Source organism: Oenanthe melanoleuca, chromosome 18, assembly GCF_029582105.1.
Source record: "Oenanthe melanoleuca isolate GR-GAL-2019-014 chromosome 18, OMel1.0, whole genome shotgun sequence".
Classification (NCBI taxonomy): Eukaryota; Metazoa; Chordata; class Aves; order Passeriformes; family Muscicapidae; genus Oenanthe; species Oenanthe melanoleuca.
Genome location: NC_079351.1, coordinates 405963 through 425417, shown reverse-complemented (window position 1 = coordinate 425417; position 19455 = coordinate 405963). Strand labels below are relative to the sequence as shown.

The 19455-nt window shown below is 64.7% G+C and overlaps 2 protein-coding genes across 4 annotated transcripts in view; both read left to right on the top strand.

Moving 5' to 3' along the window:
* The first annotated feature begins 168 nt into the window (after positions 1-168).
* Positions 169-15490, top strand: CYTH1 (cytohesin 1). 3 transcript variants are annotated; one of them, XM_056506084.1, is made up of 13 exons: positions 169-244; positions 8403-8485; positions 9160-9224; positions 9808-9874; positions 10028-10146; positions 10438-10518; positions 10605-10717; positions 10788-10936; positions 11032-11143; positions 13426-13502; positions 13578-13649; positions 13964-14118; positions 14336-15490. In XM_056506084.1, exons 1-13 carry the CDS (start codon positions 217-219, stop codon positions 14412-14414), a joined length of 1200 nt encoding a protein of 399 aa, XP_056362059.1. In that variant the 5' UTR covers positions 169-216; the 3' UTR covers positions 14415-15490. The 3 variants fall into 3 exon arrangements, with proteins under 3 accessions (XP_056362059.1, XP_056362058.1, XP_056362060.1); XM_056506083.1 differs by lacking the exon at positions 169-244 and adding an exon at positions 976-3987 and having other exon boundaries at positions 14336-15484; XM_056506085.1 differs by lacking the exon at positions 169-244 and adding an exon at positions 6501-6650 and having other exon boundaries at positions 11032-11144; positions 13424-13502; positions 14336-15484.
* Positions 15491-16577: 1087 nt separating this feature from the next.
* Positions 16578-19455, top strand: part of DNAH17 (dynein axonemal heavy chain 17) — a 35820-nt gene continuing 32942 nt past the window's right edge. The window contains exons 1-8 of the mRNA XM_056505703.1: positions 16578-16922; positions 17562-17739; positions 17977-18203; positions 18278-18377; positions 18454-18539; positions 18643-18768; positions 18995-19150; positions 19227-19310. Of these exons, the coding sequence (XP_056361678.1) occupies positions 16578-16922; positions 17562-17739; positions 17977-18203; positions 18278-18377; positions 18454-18539; positions 18643-18768; positions 18995-19150; positions 19227-19310 (1302 nt within the window). The remainder of the gene's footprint in view (positions 16923-17561; positions 17740-17976; positions 18204-18277; positions 18378-18453; positions 18540-18642; positions 18769-18994; positions 19151-19226; positions 19311-19455) is intronic.

The window sequence follows — 19455 nt, the reverse complement described above, 5'->3', positions numbered from 1 at the left end:
GAGGAGGGGACACCGGGACCGCGGGGAGGGGACACCGGGACCGCGGGGAGGGGACACCGGGGCAGGGGAGGGGACACCGGGACCGAGGAGGGGACACCGGGGCGGAGCGCGCAGGGGGCGGGGCTGGCGTAGCTCCGCCCCTCGGGTCACGTGGTGCCGGCCGTGGCGGCGGCGGCGCGCTCGTCACGCGGGCGGGGCCGGAGCGGCGGCGGCGGGATGGAGGAGGAGGAGGGCGGCGGCTGCGGTCAGTGCGGGCCGGGGATGGGCGGGCGGGGGTCTCTGGGACACCCACCGGGCCCGGGACCAGGCGCCGGGCTAGGCGTCCGTGGTCCCCGGTGGGTGGCGGCCATTCCGGGCGGGGCGCGTTCGGGCCGGGCCGCTCCCAGGTGCAGGACCGGGGGCGGCGGCTCCGGGACGGGCGGGGATTTGGCGGCGGCGGCGGGACCTGTGCCCGCAGGTGACAGAGCGGCCGCGGCCTTCGCGGCATCGTGCGGGCGGCGGCGGAGGAGGAAGCGCCGGGCGGAACTGGCACCTGGTGCCCGGGGCCGGCGAGCTGCGGGCCGCGCGAGCCGCGGGCCGCCGGCACCGCCGTGTGAGCTCCGGGGCTCGCTGCCCCCTCGCCTTCCGCCGGCCGCTCGCCCGCCCTCATGTGCTCCCGCGGCCCCGCCGAGCCCCGGCCCCGCAGAGCTCAGCGCCGTTCGCCTCGATGGGGCTGAGTGTCACAGCCCCCGGGTCCGGGAGCTCCCAGCTGTGCCCTGCACCCCCTCCCACGGGACACGGTGGCTCGGGGGTTGCAAGGTCTCCTCTCTCATGCCCCTGCATTTTCCTCCCGCTTTCTTCTGCCCTCCGTGCCCGCAGAGCGTTCCTCCCGGTGCTGAGGACCGGGACCGGGCCTGTGCCCGGTGTCTCCCAGGCAGGTTCCCGTGCGGGTGGTTTTGCCTCGAGCAGGGACTTTGCTGAGGGGAGCCTGAGTGATATATCCGAGGCCATGGCCCCAGTGCTGGAGCCGTGCTGGTCCCCGTTCCTCCTGGGAGCAGCGGTGCCAGCCAAGTGCCACTGCCGGCAGGGCTGGTTCAGGGCCGGTTTCCTGCCCAGCTGTGCAGCCGATTAGGAGCTGCTGTTCCGCCCCAGAAGTGACTGTGCTTGGCTGCGAGGACTTCGCTGTGTGAGATAAGGAAGGTGCCGGCGGCTGCGGCCTGGCTCGGGCGTTGTCAGATACAGTCCATTAGCAGCAGAGTGCTGTGGGCAGCGCTTCTGCCAGCAGCCTCTCGTGTGTTCCCGGAATCACCTGGAAGACATCCCGGGCCATGTCTCAGCATTGGAAGTGTCCCGCTCATCCCACTGCAGGGGACACAGGGGGTGCACAGCCGCCTCCAGCCCACCACTGCTCCTGAGCTGGGGGCAGCACAACCCACGGCTGCCCTGGAGCCCTTCAGCTGAGTTGGTTTAGCCAAGGACATTGAGCCGAGGCTGTAGCATGGTGGGAGCCAACCGGGAGTCTCTTTCTGGTGCGATTGTGCTGACGCCAGTGTCTGCCCCACGGCTCACGGCCTCTCTCCAGCCGTCTGCCTCAGCAGAGAGCAAATCCCGGGGTCAGCAGCTGGCGGCACAGATGTGTGCTCCCCCTGCCCGGGCGGGGGGCTACACTCCCACCCCTTTCCCAGCATCTCCCCATGGGAGCAGCAGTGAGAGCCCAGCCCAGACCGAACTGACCGCGAGCAGTGGTGTGGGTCAAACGCCTCTGGACCGTGGGGAAGAGGTGTCCTGGCGGGGAACCATCCTGGCTGCTCCTGCCTTGCCGAGCTGCAGCACTGGTGAGAGGATGAGGGAGCACAGTCCTGTCCTGGCACCGTGTCCTGAGCGCCCCATCACAGCTCAGGCCTGGCCCCGGGGACAGGGGGATTGGGCAGTGCTGTAATCCCGCTGCACCCGAGGGATTACCGCTCACTCTGGCCTGGGGATTAAGGGATTTCTCTAAGTAGGGTTGATGCAGCCTCCAGCAAAGCAGCTTGTGCCTGAGGGGCTGTGCTGTCTGGGGCAGGATGGGTGTGTGATGGCAGGGTGGGCTGTGCAAGGTGTGGGGATCCCCAAAGCAGGATGGGCTGAGGGGCTCCTCACCCAGGTAGTCCCTGCCCTCCTCACCACCATTCTGCAAAGTCCTGTTGTGCCTGTGTGGTGGCAGCCCTTTGGCACAGCTTAGCTGTTTGGGAAGCATCCTGGGACTCCACAGCATGTCCCTGGGGACCAGGAACTGGGCACCAGGAAACACTGCTGGGGGAGCTGCTGCTGAGCCCCAGCGCCTTCCCTTGCACAGTGTGGGGTCAGCCTGGGCAAGGGGCAAGTTGCTGGGCCCAGCTTGGGGAGCTCAGGGATGGACTCAGGTCAAAGGCGAGAGGCAGTGCAGGGGTAGCGCCAGGCTTGGAGAGCAGAGCCAGGGGCTCGGGCAGAGGCAGCTATCCAATTCCTCTTGTGAGGTGTTTGAAGCAGAGGACAAGGGGCCCTGCTGCTGACACTTGCAGGGCTGTAGCTCTGGTTTGTGAACAGCCCACCTGGCCTGGACAGGCTGCAAAGACCAAGCCAGGTATGCAGGTCACTCTGTGTTGGAGATTCCACCTGGCCCTGCCTCATCCCAGTCACAGACCCATGTGCTTGTGTCACACAGGGGTTTCTCCAGATGCCAGTCCAGGCCCAGGCAGGAGCTTGTACAGCACGTGCCCAGCTCAGCCTCCCCTGTGCTCCTGGCTCCCTTAGCTGCCCTTTTGCCTCTTGGTGATGTGGCAACCACTGCTCTGGCCCCTGGGAAAGGGGAAGTGCTATTGAAAGCAGAAGGTCAGTCACATCAGCAGTGAGTGCCCTGCTGCCCTGGCAGCCCTGTCAGCTGCCCTTCTCCCCTCTCTCCTCTCTGCAGTCACACTGCACCCGGTATCAGGGACTGCTCCTGCCTTCCAGGGTGCCCTTCCCCAGCGCCTGCCCCACTCAAGTTACTCCTGGCTCAGCGATCCCAGTGGATGCAGGGGTGGGGAGCAGAGCTGTCGAGCTGCTCCTGCCCTGACAGGCCCTGGGGTTTGTTACTCATGGCCATGCCCTGTGCTCGAGATCGCTCCTGCTTTGAGGAAAGGAGCTGTCAGTCCGGTTTGGCTTTGCTCAGTGCCTGTGGGGTTGGAGGGTGGGAGGGTTGTGCGTTTCCCAGCTCCACAGCTGTCCCCCAGCCCAGGATCCCAGGGCAGGACCCCCCAGTTCCTGCTGCAGGAGCCCCCCACACAGCAGAGTGGGCAGAGGTTCTGGGGCATGGCCGGGGCACACAGGGCTGGCTCAGGGCTGGGACTCGGGCCCCGTGCCCCAGAGCTGGGGGCTGGAGGCACCCCCACACCGGCAGCGCCGCGCTTCCCCGGTGCACCTTCCTCCATGCGGCGCTCGTTGCTATGCGACCGCCGGCTCCTGATGCTTAATGCTCTAATACGGAGGGATAAAACCACTCTAAAAATACCCCACTGCCAGCCCCCCGCGGGGCCAGGGGGGCTGCCGGGGGGCAGGCGGCCTGGCTGGGGGGCTGCTGGGAACTTCCCAAACTCCTCGTCCTCTAAGTGGCTTTGAGGCGCTGCCGGGGCTCCGGCGGTGGCACGGGCTGGTGTGCCGGTGCGGCGGGGATTGGCTGGGGCTGCGCGTGGGCTCCTGCGGCTGGAGCTCCCCTAGCAGAGCCGGCTCCAGCCAGAGCCGGAGCGCTCGGCTGCCCTGCCTGCGCCCGGCTCCACGGCAGCGGGAGCTGCCCCGGGCACTGGCCACCTGCCCGTGCCGGGGAGCCCACTGCTCGGCCACGCGCACCTGCCCGGCCTCTGCCTGCTCCTGCCTCGTCTCTGCCTGTCCCTGCCTTGCCCTCCCGGAGCTGGTGGCATCCTGCGTGCGACCCCCGCGGCATGGGGACAGTCAGCGAGCTCTGCGCCTCCAGTTTCCAGGCATTCCTGTGCCCCTCGGTGGCTGCCAAGGCAGGTAGGCACTGCGTGCCCCCTCCCCTCCGTGCCGCGGGGTTCCCATCCCCCAGCAGGCACGGTGGTGCCCGTGGCTCCGGCTCCATATGGCTCTGGCTCCATATGGCTCCGGCTGAAAGCAGCACGGAGTGTCCTCGCTGTCTCACTGCCTCCTTCCTCTGCCGGCCTTCCCGAGCCCGGGCCTCTGCAAGCACAGGCACGGGGCCCCTCACTGGCACTGCCCTGCGCTGGAGCTGGTGCCGTGCTGGGACAGGGGGGTTTGGGAGCCAGCAGTGGTGGCTGGGAGGTCACAGGCATGGCCATGGCATGTCCTGCCCTGCAGGATGTGTGAGCACTCGGTCGCCCTCATCACAAGTGTCTACAGAGGCGAGGGTGGCACTCTCCAAAGGGAATTCTGTGTGGGAAAGCCCAGCTCCTGCCATGTTGTGGGTGTGCTGAAGGTCAGCTAGTTCCTTCCCAGCTGTGGGACTGGGGGGCTGAGGGACCTCCTCAGCCTGTGGGCTCTGCTTCTCTCAAGGCCTGGCACCATAAGCAGTGATGGGAGCAGCTGAGGGGCTTGCCTGGCTGTATTCCTTGCACATGCACAGTGTCTGTAGATATGGCTGAGCTGGTGCTTACCCAGCCGTGCTGGAGGCTGGGGGTCCATGCATGGGAATGTTGGAGTCTTGAGCCGCTGGGAGCAAGGTCGTGACTGTGGAGGGGATTCCTTGATGGGCTCTGGGTCAGGGAAGCAAGGTTAGTGAGGTGATGGGCAGGAGAGTGTCCTGAGCACGGGGTCCAGCAGCCTAGGAGGGCCTGTCCCCAAACCCTCCTCCTGATGCACCTCAGCTGCCGGTGGGGAAGGATGGGGCTGACGCAAGCCAGGGTGTGCGCACAGCCATGGTGAAAACAGGATGTGGTGTGGGGAGACAGGCAGGATGTTTCTGGGGGCGCCACGGGACCCCACCAAGGGGCACAGTGGGTAGCCGCACCCATGGCAGGCAGAGACCTGGGTCACCCCCACGGTCAGCCTGACCCCAGGGCTGTTGTCCCTCTGGTGTGGGCTGGCTGCTGCTCAGAGGGCCAAAGGACACCCCAATGCTTCTGAAGCCCACCCTCCCCTTACTCCAGAGCTGGCATTCTGGGTGCTGTGTCTCCATCTCGTGCTGCTGGGCAGGATTTAGCTGAGTCAAGGCAGCCGGAGCTGGTACAGCCTCTCCAGGCAGCTGACAGGGACAGGGACGTGCTGGGGCTGCTCCCACTGCAGGCACGGCCCTGCAGCGCCTGGACTTGTCACACAGGGTCCTGCACAGAGCAGTGGGGTCCCTACAGACACCCCATAACGGGGGAGCAGCATGCTGTGGGGACTGGCATGGCTCCTGGTCCTTCTCCTGACTCCAGCTCTGGTCCCAGCCCGCGGAGGGGAGCGGGCACAGCGGTCCCCAGGGCCAGCACAGGAGCTGGGCCTGCGGTGGAGAGGTGTGGCAGAGATGGGGGAGCTGCAGGGCTGGGGAAGGGAGGGGAGCTCAAGATGTGCGGGGCCGAGTGTCCTGGCAGGCCCCGAGGAAGGAAGGGCAGGGCCGGCCCGGCTGGGACCCGGCACACAGCGTCCAGGGAGGGGGAGCAGCGCCTGCCCCGCTCCCCGCCGGCAGCACGGCAGTTACTGTGGGTGCTGCTGCTGCTGCTGCAGCTCCTGGCGAGGCTGCAGTGACACCCAGGAGCTCATTGGCACAGGGGCCTGGAGGCACCGCGGAGGCACCGGCCGCAGGTGTCCGATAGCCCCGGCAGCTGGGCACGGCCGGGACAGGGCCTGGCACCACGGTGCTGTGGGACAGGGACAGGGCCTGGCACCACGGTGCTGCGGGCACAGGGATAGGGCCTGGCACGATGGTGCTGCGGGACAGGGACAGAGCCTGGCACGATGGTGCTGCGGGCACAGGGACACCGTGAGGGGGTACAGGACAGGGCCTGGCACCATGGTGCTGCGGGACAGGGACAGGGCCTGGCACCATGGTGCTGCGGGCACAGGGACACGGTGAGCTGGGACAGGGACTGGCACCATGGTGCTGCGGGCACAGGGACACCGTGAGAGGGGACAGGACCCTGGCACCATGGTGCTGCGGGCACAGGGATAGGGCCTGGCACGATGGTGCTGCGGGCACAGGGACACCGTGAGCTGGGACAGGACCCTGTACCGCGGCACTCTGCTTTGGGCGAGTGTGGAGAGGGCAGCGCTGCCACTGCTGCTCTGGGGTCCCAGTGAGCCCCCAGCACAAGGACAAACCCTGCTGGTGGCCCCTGCTGCCCCGAGCAGGTTCCTGCTGTGGGAGCCCTCGGCTTACAGTGTGCTGGGTCTCTCTCATGTGCCAGGCTGGAGCAGGGGAAGTGTCTGTTCCGGCCTGCCGTCCCCTCGGGCACTGCTCTGCCGCTGGCCGGGCTCACTGGGAGGTTTTTGTGCAGAGCCAGGGAAGGGTTAATGCCGCCTTCCTTCCCCAGCAAAGCTCCTGCGTCTGGGGTTTCTCTTCCTCCGGCTGCTGCTGACATGGCTGGGCTGTTTGTCACGAGTGCTCAGCCCCCGCCGGGGAGGGACCTTCCGGGGCTCGGGAGCAGCCCTGCCGTCCCTGCTGCCCTGCAGCGTCTCCTCCTGCGCCCCGGGACCCGGCTGGGACCCCCAGCCTCTCCCAGGTGGGCAGGGAAGGCAGAGCTGAGGGCTTGCCTGAGGCCAGCTCCAGCCCTGGCATGGCTCTGGCTTTCCCTGTGGCCAGGCGGGGGTCTGGCAGCTGGGTCCTGCAGCTGGCAGGAGGGTCCTGTGGCACATGCAGCAGCCCAGGGATGTGGGGTCTGTGTGTCTGAGGAGCAGCTCTGACGCAGCTCAGCCGTCCTGCCGCGAGCCTGGGCTTGCTGGGCACCCTGGGCCTGGCACCGGGGGCTGGTGCCGGTGGGAATGGCGCTGGGGCACGCGGAGGGTGCGGGGATGCATCGGCCCTGCTCTGGTACTGTAAGTAACTTTTAACCTGGTGCCACGAGCCAACTTGTCTGGCTCAGGCGTCCTGACACGGCAGACTGAAAGTATTGGGAAGCGTTGGCGTCGGTCTGACTGAGGGTCGGTGTCGCAAGCCGAGGCGCCTCAGCCTGGCAACAAGGGCTCGTCAAGGAGGAAGCTCCTGAGAGCCCCAGCAGAGCTGGGGCAGTGCTGAGCTCAGAGATTGGGGGTGCAGGGTCACCCTCACCCAGGGAGCTCCCACTAGGGCAGAATGGATGCATGGCTGAGGACAGTGCTGGCCCGAAGGCACAGGGGGCTCTGAGCGCTGGCGTGGGGCAGGGGCAGTGCTGGGGACACTCCGGGGGGCACTCTGGGGACACTCTGGTGAGTCTGGGCTGCTGGCAGCTGTGGATGTGTACATGGTGGCACACAGGACCTCAGGGGGTCGTGCTTGGGGCAGGGGAGGGTGGTGACAGCCCTACAGACGCCTGTTCCCAGCAACCTGGGTGGGAGGTGGAGTGACACAAGAGCTGAGCTGGCGGATCCTGCTGCCACCTCCCTTGGGGACAATGCTCTGGAGGGATGGTGTTTGATGTCCTTGTAGGTGACCTTGATGCACCACACAGACCCCACTGGCAGAGGTGGGGCATAGTAAGAGGGCTGGGAGCACTCTTGAAGGAGCAGGTGACCTTGGGGACTGGAGGGAGCAGGAATGGGATGCCTTGTCACCGTGAAGCAAGGAGGTCACATGCCAAGGAGCACTAGGAATGCTTCTGGAGCAAGGCACCCATGTGGTGGCCCTGGGCTTGAGCCTCAGGGATTGTGTTGGACAGGGGGTGTCTGGCTCCCCAGGGTGACAGGAAGGTGTAGATGTCATGGTGTGCAGGTGAGGTCTGTCTGGAGGGTGCACAGCTCCAGGCTCTGCCCCAGAATAATGAATCCATAGAGGGAGCTGCAGGGGTGGCCAGGAGCTGGTTTATGTTTGGGGCTGGCCTGGTGTGGCAGAACAAGCTGCAGGGCTGCAGGTCAGTGTGGAGCCTGTGCTGCAGGGCACAGCAGAGCTGCCCAGCCACGGGGAGTGGAGTGAGCACCTGCACCAGCCCGGCTGGGGTAGAGCAGAGAGAAATGGGGCTTGGTGGGGGCAGTGGGGCCAGGGCTGGCAGAGGCAGTGCTGGAGGTGATCCAGGGAACCATGTTGGTTCTCACTCTGCAATCCCACAGTCTGAAGGAGCAGATGCCCTGGCCCTCAAATTCCTTTCATGCCACTGGTGCCACTTGGCCTCTGTGTGGGGCTGGGGACGCTGCTTGCCAGCCCAGCTCCTCCTGCTGCCCAGCACCTCCACGTCCTGCCTCCAGCCAGGCCCTCAGTGCTGCCTGGAGCAGGGGTGGTGCCAGGAGCCTGGCAGACTGACTGCCAGGACCACACGTGCTGACCTGTTGGTGTCTCTGCTCAGTGCCCAGTGACCTGACCCCAGAGGAGTGCCAGGAGCTGGAGAACATCCGCCGGCGGAAGCAGGAGCTGCTGGCTGACATACAGGTGCGATGCAAGGGCCACACACACCCCTGTCCCAGGGACAGCAGTCTGGGGCCAGGGCACGGTGCCCCTGCCTGTGTCACTGCAGGGTCCCTGGAGCCCCGTCCAGGATCCCTCCTGCTGCTGCCCCTGCTCTTCCTCCGAGGGGCTCTGGGGACAGGGTCCCAGCTGGGCTGTGATCCCAGGTGACAGCCAGCCGTCCCTGCCCTGCCAAAGCAGCCATGCCTGTTCCTGTACCCTGCAGAGCTCCAGGCTGTGCAGTTGTGCCAGTTTGTGCCAGCCCCTGCCTGGCACGGGCAGGGAACATGTCTCTGGGCCAGGCCATTGCCCTGGCAAGTGCCTGTGAGGTCGTGGCTTATCTGGGACACTGTCAGTCGTGTCCCTGATTAAGGCAGCAGAAGCTAATTACCGCCATATGCTGGGCATGATCTGAAGGGATTAGGGGTAATTTTGTTAACCTCTGAATCTCTTCCTTCCTGCATGCTGGGAGCGTGGCAATGCTGCAGGGATTAGCAGCGGGGGGCAGCCAGGGCCTCTGCCAGTGCCCAGAGCTGGTTCAGCCCCTGGGCAGTGCCTGGGGAGGAGGGAGGGGCTGCGGGGCCTCTTGAGGGAGTGGGGCTGGAGGGTCTGTGGGGGAGGCACCTCCTGGTCTCAGTGCCCCCTGTCTCACCCCATAGCGCCTGAAGGATGAGATAGCAGAAGTGACGAATGAGATCGAGAACCTCGGCTCCACGGAGGAGAAGTGAGTCACAGCAGCACACAGCGCTTGGGCTGAGCCCTGGCCCACGAGTGCTGCTGTGAGCAGCTTTCCCAGGCCCTCTGAGCTCCTGGGAGCGGGATCCCAGGCTGATCTGCTGCTCCCAGCTCTGTTTTTCCAAGCCCCAGCCCCCTGTCTGGCCACAGCGGGCTTTGTTATTCTGAGCTGGTGCAGTCAGTGCCAGCCAGGATTAGGGGGGTCCCAGCAGCTGGTGGGAGCAGACTCCCAGCATCATTCCCAGTTCCCTGCTGGGGCATGAAGACTGTCCCCTTCTGCCTGCCCCACTGCTCTCCCCAGAGCCACAGCCTGCCGTGTCTGGGTGACCTGACAGGTGCTGTGCCTGCACCCCCTCTGCTCGGGGTGACCCCAAGGCCTCTGTTCAAGGCCTGGCAGGCCAAGAGCAGCCCCATGGTGTAGAGCACACACAGAGCAGTGTGTTGGCTTTGCCCTGCAGGGGTCTGGCATGGGGGCCTGGGTCCCCTTGGTCCAGGCTGACCCTCCCTACAGTGCACTGCCCCAGAGGCAGGGGGCATGTGCCAGGTGCTCAGAGCTGCTTAATGCCTTGCAGGAAAAACATGCAGAGGAACAAGCAGGTGGCCATGGGCAGGAAGAAGTTCAATATGGATCCCAAGAAGGTACTGTGGGATGGGGAGCAGGGCTGGTTACCTGCCTCTGGGGGTGTGCATGGCTCTCCCACCTCTCAGTCCAGGTTCCTGGGGCTGGGCAGAGCCAGCAGCCAGGGCAGGGGCAGCCACAGATCCCTAGATGTCTCTCTTTTACCTCTGCAGGGCATCCAGTTCCTGATCGAGAACGACCTGCTGAAGAACACGTGCGAGGACATCGCTCAGTTCCTGTACAAGGGAGAGGGCCTCAACAAAACAGCCATCGGCGACTACCTGGGCGAGAGGTGCGCTGGGCTCGGCTTTCCTGGGCTGTTCTGGGCTCCTGCCACCTGAGAGATGGGACACTGCGGCTCTGAGCTTACAGGGCAGCTGGCTGGGGGTACCTGGGCTGCTGGGGGTATTCAGTTCATGGCTGGCACTTGCAAGTGCCTGATTTGTGCAGATCAAGCAGGGGGTAGCTGCAGCTTTCCCCCATGAATGAGTAGAGTCTGGAGAAGGGCAGGGACAGTGGAGCCTCTCAGCAGTCACAGGATTGCTGATCATGCATCCCTCGTGCTCTGGCTCTGTTCCCACAGGGATGAGTTCAACATCCAAGTCCTGCATGCCTTTGTGGAGCTGCACGAATTCACCGACCTCAACCTGGTGCAGGCGCTGCGGTGAGTGCGGGGCTGGGAGCTGAGCGTGCCCTTGGGGTGGGGGGGACGTGGAGCCCCCAGCTCAGCAGCACAGCTCCTGTCCACAGGCAGTTCCTGTGGAGCTTCAGGCTGCCGGGGGAGGCACAGAAGATCGACCGCATGATGGAGGCCTTTGCCCAGCGCTACTGCCAGTGCAACCCTGGCGTCTTCCAGTCCACAGGTGAGTGTCTGGCCCACACGCTCCCCCTGGCACCCTGCCCCGCAGCTGACTGTCCCCTCTGCCCCTGCAGACACCTGCTACGTGCTGTCCTTCGCCATCATCATGCTGAACACCAGCCTGCACAACCCCAACGTGAAGGACAAGCCCACGGCAGAGCGGTTCATCGCCATGAACCGCGGCATCAACGACGGGGGGGACCTGCCTGAGGAGCTGCTCCAGGTGAGGGCCGGGGCCAGGCTGCAATGCTGGGCCAGAGCAGGGCCCACCACGGGGCTGCAGGGCAAAGCAGAGCTGATTCCGTGTCGTTGTACCAGAACCTGTATGAGAGCATCAAGAACGAGCCCTTCAAAATCCCCGAGGATGATGGCAACGACCTCACCCACACCTTCTTCAACCCCGACCGCGAGGGCTGGCTGCTGAAGCTCGGTGAGTGCCAGCAAGGGAGGGCAGGCTGTCACCAGGCTGCAATGCCCGTGGGCTTCTCACAGTTCTCCTGCTGGCCTGGCTCTTCAGAGCCCGAGGAGGCTGCAGAGACAGGCACAGCCTTCATGGAGAAGGCGTCTGTACCTCCAGCCCTGCATCTTCCCTTGGCTGGGCAGGAGGAGCAGCCTCGAAGCTGATGAGGCCCTGAGGAGCGGCTGGGTGGGTGTCCTGAGGGATTCTGCCTCTAGGCTGGGCAAGCCCTTGGGTGCAGAGCTGGTACCGGGTCTGGTGTCAGAGCACAGAGACCTGGAGGCCCTGAGGTACCGAGTCCCAGCAGGATGTGTCGGAGCAGGCCCCGGGAGCTGCCCCAGGCTGCGTGCGTCCCCCTCCATGCACAGAGCAGCCCTGCCTCACCTTCCCACGGCATTACACCTCTGCATCCCGGCTCCACATGCAGGCAGCGTGCATGGCATCCCTGCTGCGCCGCCCGCTCCCGGCGGAGCCCCGCCCTGGCTCCTGTGGCTTCTCCTGGCACCTCTGGGGACCCTCTGCCCGGGGGTAGTGAGGGGAGTGGGTGTTGGCAGGATTGGGCTCGGTGGATGTTCCCAGGGTTCTGGCTGGGGTCAGAGCTCCTGATACATGGCCAGTCTCCTGGGACAGGAGAGCAGGAGCTGCCTGCCCTCCCCTGCCCTGCCCTGGGTGGGGGCACAGGACAGCCCCAGGCTCTCCTGTCCCTGACTGGCGTGGCCCTACACACCCAGGTTCAGGTTGGCACCGCCAGTGGGGTGGTGGGGAGGCAGCAGAGTGCCTACGGACCCCAGCTGTCTTGGGGGGCAGGGGAGGAGCCTGCCAGTCAGCCACGAGGTAGAGGGAGCCAGGCCTGTCCCCAGCAGCCCCATCCCACCGAGCCACAGTGAGCCAGGGCAGTGAAGCCCCCACGGCCCCGCCGCTGGCCCAGCCCCTCACAGCTTCCCTGCTGCAGCCCGGCCCCACTGACCCGCAGGGCAAGGGGGGGCTTTGGGGTTCCTCTTTTTATTTTTTTTTTTCCTTTTTTTTTTTTTTTTAATTTTCTTTTCTCCCTCATTTATATGTTTCCATGATTTTGGCTCTTCCTTTCCTTGCCCCCAACTCCAGGAGGTACGTACCCCTCTTCCCTGCTCTGCTCACACTGCTGGGGCTTCGTTTCCTTTGCATTTTTAATTGCTGGTGATGAGTCTCATTGCTGCTGCTGTTGCTGCTAACCCCACACGCCCGGGGACCTCGCCTGCTGCAGGACAGCCCCCTCCACCTCCAGGCAGGGCCCTGGGGTGCTGGCCTTGCCAATGCCACACGTTCCCCAAGGCCTGTGACCTCCCCTGCCACCCCAGGGGAGGATGGGGCCACGGTGGCACCTTGGCACCCGCCCAGCTGTGCACCCCGTGTCTGCAGACAGCTCAGCCTGGCCGATGGGTCTTTGCCTCTGGTGACACAAGGGATGGGCACGGGTTCGGGGTCTCCTCAGGAGGGGCCCCAGCCTGTGCACGGGTGGTTAGGGTGTGCCAAGTGGCTGGAGCTGGACGGGAGCAGGAAGGATCCGTCTGCATGGTGCCCTGTGCTGCGCTGAGGGCTCACAGCAGTGCCCGTGAGGCACCAGCACTGCTCCAGCCCCTGCACCCCAAGGTGTCAGGGAGCCTTGGTGCTGGCCCTCAGACCTGCTGTGGGGCAGGGACAGGGGTGGGCTGCCAGCTGGCACAGGGGAGCAGGGGAAGGAGGCGAGCAGGGCCCCCAGTGTGCACTGTGGCTCCTCGTGTCCGTGCCGGATCCAGCCTGCAGGGGTGGGCGCTCATCCTGCATCCTGCATTCAGCACTGCTGCAATGGCTGCTGTGGAGGGGAGCTGGGCCAGGGGGAGCAGGGCCTGTGCCCGGGGACCAGCTTGTGCTGTGCTGGCAGTGTGGAGCTCGGCCACAGTCCTGCCCTGCCCGGGTCCAGGATGAACTGACCATGGTCAGTGTGGGCACACGGCCCCGTGTCCTCCCGGGGAGCTGCTGGCTGCAGTTCCTCTGGCTGTGCTCTGTCTGTGTCAGGGTGGGAGCTGAGAGCGCCCCCAGCCTGGCAGTCCCTCCCTCCATCCCCATCCGTGTGCTTCCCGCGGGGCTGGGGCTGGGGCTGGGGCTGGGGCTGGGGCTGGGGCGGGTGCGCTGCCTGCTGCTGCTGCCGCCCTGCCTGGCTCTGCCTGGCTCTGCTTGGCTCTGTGTGTGCCCCCCTGTGCCCCAGGGCCGTGCCTGACTGCCCTCTCTGCTCCCAGGAGGCAGGGTGAAGACGTGGAAGCGCCGCTGGTTCATCCTGACTGACAACTGCCTGTACTACTTCGAGTACACAACGGTGAGTGCGTGCAGGGTGGGCTGGGCTGGGCTGGGGCTGTCCACCCCTCAGCTAAACCTCTGCTTTCCACACCAGGATAAGGAGCCCCGTGGCATCATCCCCCTGGAGAACCTGAGCATCCGTGAGGTGGAGGACTCGAAGAAGCCCGTGAGTGCTGTGGCAATGTGCTCTGGGGTTTGGGGCAGCTTTGGCTTGGGCAGGAAAGGCTGGGAGGTGTTGCAGCACCCTGAGGTGTCCCCAGGAGAGGCAGGGGGCCCCAGACAGTCACTGCCTGCACCATCAGAGCAGCTGGGTGTAGATGGGGGCACGTGCAGGGCCAGGGGGTGACAGTCACAGTATGTCTGTCCCTCTCTGCCATGCTGGAGTGGCTGTGCCAGGGCTGTGTGGCTCTGCTTTTTACCTCCCAGTCTGGGCTCCCCTTTGGAAGCGGGAGCTGCCTCTGAGCGGTCTCTCCCTCCCAGAACTGCTTTGAGCTCTACATCCCTGACAACAAGGACCAGGTGATCAAGGCCTGCAAGACAGAGGCAGACGGGCGTGTGGTGGAGGGGAACCACACCGTGTATCGCATCTCTGCGCCCACGCCCGAGGAGAAGGAGGAGTGGATCAAGTGCATCAAGTGAGTGCTTGAGGAGGGGAGCACCTGGGGGCACGGTGCTGGGCAGGGGCACAGCAGGGACCTGCCTGCTGTCCTCAGAGGGGACGGTCCCCAGGGCATCCTGCAAGGATGGGGGGAGAAAACTTCCCCAGGTGTATGAAGGGACCTGCCCAAGGCCAGGCAGGTGGCACCCATCCCTGCAGCAGTCTGGCCTGACCCAGCCCTTGTTCCCTGCCAGGGCAGCCATCAGCCGGGACCCCTTCTACGAGATGCTGGCTGCCAGGAAGAAGAAGGTCTCCTCCACCAAGAGGCACTAGCAGCCAGACTGGCCCTGCGAGGCCAGCGTGCCCCTGCAGCAGCCCGAGTGTCCCCCTGTCCTGGGGACATGGGGCAGGGGCCACGCTGCAGGCTGGCCCTCGAGGCCCAGGGCCCAGCTTCAGCTTAGCCATTTCTTTACTGTGGGGGGAGGGAAGGGGCATCTCAGTGACTCTGCCCCCATCACTGCCTCATGCTGGACAGCATCGTCACGGGCTCCAGCTGGACACAGCACCCTGTGCAGCCCTGAGCCCTGGCCTCAGCACCACGGGCACCCTCCCTGCCTCTGACCCCTGCAGTCCTGCAGCCGCTGGCTCTGGGTCCCCCCAGCTGCCGTGTTCAGACACTGCCAGGGTTGTGTCGGGGAGCAGCTGTGGGTGAGCAGCGGTGGTTTTGGGGTGCCACAGGTGCTGGGGTGCAGGCTGCCAGCCCCAGGGGGGCCCTGCAGAGATACAGCCCCTGGCCCTCGTTGTAGCGGGCCTGGGTCTGTCCTGGCATCCCCACGCTGCTGCCTTGGCCCCTCCCAGCCAGAATGGTCCCCACAGACAGGAGGGGCGAGGGGCAGGGGCTCCTGACGAGCAGTGGTGCCACACAGGCAGAGCTGTGCTGTCACCCAGCCGTGGCAGCTGTGGTGTGGGTGTGGCAGCACTGGGTGCCATCGCCCCAGCATGTCCCTGTGTCACAGCCCCTGTGCACGGTGGTTGGTGCCATGGTGGGACGTGCCCAGAGCTGGAGCCTCCCTCGGGGTGGGATCTGGCTGGGTGGGGGCTGTGGCCCCCAGCTCTCTGCCTCACAGTCACCTGTGTCTTGTCCTGTCCCCATCCCCACGCACGGTCTGGAGGCGCCTGGATCAGTATTAGTCTATTTATCAGAGGTGTAAATACTCCTGTATAGTTTTCTCCTTGTAGATTATTTTGTATGTGGGTGGTTCAGTGCAGAGGCCTCACAGGAGTGGGGTGGGGGGGCAGGATTTTTTATTCTAACCTCTTTTTTTTTTTTTTTTTTTTTTTTTTAATTTGCCATGGCCTTGTAAACTAGTGCTGAAGATCAGCAACAAATAAATACTTGCACCACGCTTCTCTTGGCCTCCTGTGCTCTGTGCAGCATTGGGTGGGCAGGACTGCCCTGCCACTGTCAGCCCTTGCCCTGTGCCCAGCCTTGGACTGGGCTCCTGCTCCTCCCAGCCCAAGCTCTTGCTGTGCTGGGGGTGTTTGTGAGCCCTGTGCCTTCAGCAGCTGCCCCTGGCCACCAGGACCGTGCCTGGGGCACCTCACTGCAGAGCTCAGGGTGGCTGTTCCAGGATGGGACAACTCTTGGTCCTGCATCCTGCTGCAGGCACCAAGCTGGGCTGGGCAGGGCTGGGGTTACCTGCTGTACTGGGAAAATGGGGTGTGGGGAACCCTTGGGAACCGTGTTCTGCAACAGGACCAGGGAGTTCATACCCAGCTGGTACCTGGTGTGAATGGGATCAGAGCCAGTCTGGGCTGAGGGCAAGGTTGGAGCACCAGCCTGTGCCAGCTGCCTTGGTGCCATCGGGGCTGGGCCACACACTTGTGCCATGGGAGCTGCCAGAGCAGCCCCTGCTGCAGCCCCTGCCCATCCTGTGTCTTTGGGTGGGCAAACAGCCCTGGCTGAGGGCGTGGAGGGGGAGGGCAGCCCTGCATGGGGCTGGTGCCAGTGCCTGTTGGGCTGGTGCAGGGTCGGTTAGGGCACAGACTGTCAGTTCAACTGTGGCACTGTCAGTTGGGTGGAGCTGCTGGAGGGTTGAGGAGTGCGACAGGGAAGCTGTAGAGCCAGGTAAGGTTGGGGTGAGCCAGGGCAGCCATAGGGCCAGGCAGGGATGGGTGGGCCAGGGGGCAATGGGGCCGGGGGGAGATGGGGCTGGCAGGGATGGACAGGTCAGGGGGCAATAGGGCCGGGGGGTGATGGGGCTGGCCAGGGGGCAATAGGGCCAGGGGGTGATGGCACTGGCAGGGATGGGTAGGCTTGGGGCCACTGTGACCGGGCAGGTTGGGCTGGCAGCTTCCCCTAAGACTGCACGTGCAGAGGGAAGGCTGAGGGCAGTGCAGGCGTGGGATGGGCAGTGGCAGGAGGTCAGGGTGTGGGGTCTGCACAGCCCCTGGCTGAGCAGGTTTTGCCCACTGGCCCTCCCAGGTGCTGGCACGATGGCAGCCCCACAGGATGAGAGGTTGGAGCTCCTGGAGAGCTTGGCCACGGGGCTGCTGCGCGTCCGGCCGGACAAGTGGACCAAGTTTGTGGTCAGCGAGGAGACTTCAACTATGCTGGACAAGTTCTTCAAGCTGCCAGAAATGCAGGAGCTGGTGCTGGTGCTGAACCCTGCTGGGCAGATCCTGCCCACTACCTGCTTCCCACCTGCCATAAAGGGCAAGGGAATCTACTGTGTGAAGAAGAAGGGGGACAGCATCCCCGGGGAGAACTGCCGGAGCGCTCTGCTGGTGGGAGACATCGGCCCCTCGCCCGTGGAGCAGCTCATTGCTGTGCTGATGGAGGTGGGTTGGGGTGGGCAGGGTGAGCTGAGCTCCCTGGGCACACTGCTGCACTGGCACTCCTGCTCTGGGCTGCTCTAGCCAAATTTCCAAGTGGGCTCCAAAATTCACGGTAGAGAACTTGTGCCAGGCCCTCACTCTGACCCTGCAGTGGCTCCCACCCTATGTAGAACAAGCCTCACAAGGCCAAGAGCTGGGGGAAGGTCACCATCCCAGTTTTCTTCTGCCCCCAGCTGGATCACTTCCTCTCTGCAATTTTAGAAACTCATAATAATGCCCACTTACCTCTACTCTGCAGCTGCAAAATGTCTAAGTGGGTTTCTCTCAAATTTCCCATAAATATTCCTGCTGCCAGGAAAAGCTGCATCAGCTCCAGGATCCCACTGTTCCCCCTCACTGCTGGGGGATTTTGCTCTTGTGCCAACCCCTGCCTCCTCTAGATGCATTCACTGTGCCACTTCCTGCACTTCCCAGGCCATGAGAGCTGGAAACGCAGAGCAAGGGGTCTTTTGGTCACACTGATGAGATAAATACGAGCAAAACCCACCTGTGGTCAGCAGAGCACTGAGGCTGTGGGCAGCAGTGGGGACATGGGGTGCCCTGTGCCGCTGCCCCAGGGCCTGGCCGAGCCCTGTCCCGCAGGTCGTGTCCCCTCTGCTGCTGAGCCAGGAGGAGGGGTCGGGCTGGCCCAGGATTGTGGTGGAGGACGTCGTGAGACAGACTCGCCAGCTGCAGAACAAGCTGTTGGTGATGAGCGGGAAGATCCAGGGAAAGCCCCTGCTGCCCCTGCCCGAGCACCTGGTCAGCTGGGATGATGCAGGTGCCACCACGGACAGGTGGGTGCTGCTGGCACCACCTGGTGCTAGACAAGCCTGGCAGGGGCCCAGGACATAAATCACTCAGGAAGGGACAGGGCACTGGCTTGGTGCCTGCACAGCCCTGGGCACAGCTGAGCCCTGCAGCAGACAGTGCTTGAGGGGGTCATGCCAGGCACTGGCAGAGGTACAGGTGTGATGGGCTTCCCTAGGGCTGTTTGGGCTCCCCTGGGGCAGTTCAGGGCTCCCAGGGGCCATAACCCATCTGCCTTCCAGCCTGGTGGAGCCCATAGACGGTGCAGTGCTGCACTCCATCGAGACTGTTGTCATCGAGTGGTTCCAGCAGGTTGAGGAGATCTTCAGCCAGGACCCAGCTCAGCAGCTGCTGGAGGGGCTGCACCCCCTGCCCAAGGTGGAGTTTGATTTCTGGCAGACCAGGATGACCAGCTTGGAGTGCATCATCCAGCAGGTGGGCACAGTGGGCATGGTGGGCACAGCCCCCCGTGCTGAGCCCCCGTGTGACCCCGGCCCGTCTCCCTCCAGCTGCACTCGCCCCAGGTGTCGGTGCTGGCCAAGGCTCTGGAGAAGGCTGACAGCTGCTACTGGCCCTCCCTGCAGAACATGTTCAGCGCTGTCACTGGGGGTGAGCTCCGTGCCGTGCTGCTGGCTGCCCCCTGCGAGGTGTCCCTGCCCCAGCACGGCCCCTCTCCCTGCCCTAGGTCTGGAGGAGGCCAAGGATGTCAGCCTCCACCTGCAACCGCTGCAGGCGCTGCTGGAGGACATGGAGCAAGCAGATTACTTCCAGGTTAGAGAGACGAGGCAAAATAACCTGGTGGCCTCATCTGGGCAGCAGCAGAGCCCCAGAGGCCTCGGGGGTCACATCCCCTGACCAGGCTCTGCTCCCACAGCTGCAGCCCCTCGTGCCCAAGGTGCTCTGCACTGTCTGCCTGCTCCGCACCCACTGCATGCACTACCACTCACCTGCCCACGTAGCCCGCATCCTGCAGGAGATCTGCAACTTCTTCATCAGCCTGGTACAGCCCCAGGGCCAGCACTGACCCGCCCTGCCCCTCCAGCTGCCGCCCTGGGGCTGATGTGGAGATGCAGAGACACGCTGGACAAGGGAACAGCAGAGCCCCACACAGGGCTGGGGAGGGTCTGGGGCTGGCGTGGGCTGCAGGCAACCCAAGCAAGTGTGTGGGGGTGAAAGGGGCAGGAGGAGCCTCCAGTCCTCCTGACAATGGCCCCTGTCTGTCCCAGACCTACAAATTCCTGAACCCGGAGGACATGCTGAAGGGGCTGCAAGGGGAGCCCCAGGAGGGGCTGGCGGGACTCACACTCGCCATCTCCACCACAGAGAAGTTCTTCCAGTCCTACAGCACCTACTGCTCCGAGCTCATGCCCACGTTCTTCCCGGTGGGTGCAGGGATGTGCAGGCACATCTGGCCCCCTGCCCACCAGCAGCAGCCTGACAGCCCCTCTCCCCTCCCAGGAGCAGCCAGAGCTCTGGGAGTTTCCTCCCACTCAGCTCTTTGGGAGGATGGCCGCCTTCTTGCACAGGCTCAAGGACATCAAGGTGACAGCCCAGCATTTCAGGCACAGTGCCCTTCCCTGCCCTGGGCATCCTGAGGTGGGGGTGGCACAGGGTGAGCTCGGCCGGGGCTGCTGGCACAGTGGGGCAGCACTGGGGGTTCATGGCTCTGTTCCCCCCAGCCCTGAGC

Coding starts and splice junctions, on each gene's coding strand:
- CYTH1 (XM_056506083.1), top strand. CDS start 3,915: ATGGGGACAGTCAGCGAGCTCTGCGCCTCCAGTTTCCAGGCATTCCTG. Junction 10,718..10,787: donor TGGCGTCTTCCAGTCCACAG/GTGAGTGTCTGG, acceptor CTGCCCCTGCAG/ACACCTGCTACGTGCTGTCC. Junction 11,144..13,425: donor GGGCTGGCTGCTGAAGCTCG/GTGAGTGCCAGC, acceptor CTCTGCTCCCAG/GAGGCAGGGTGAAGACGTGG.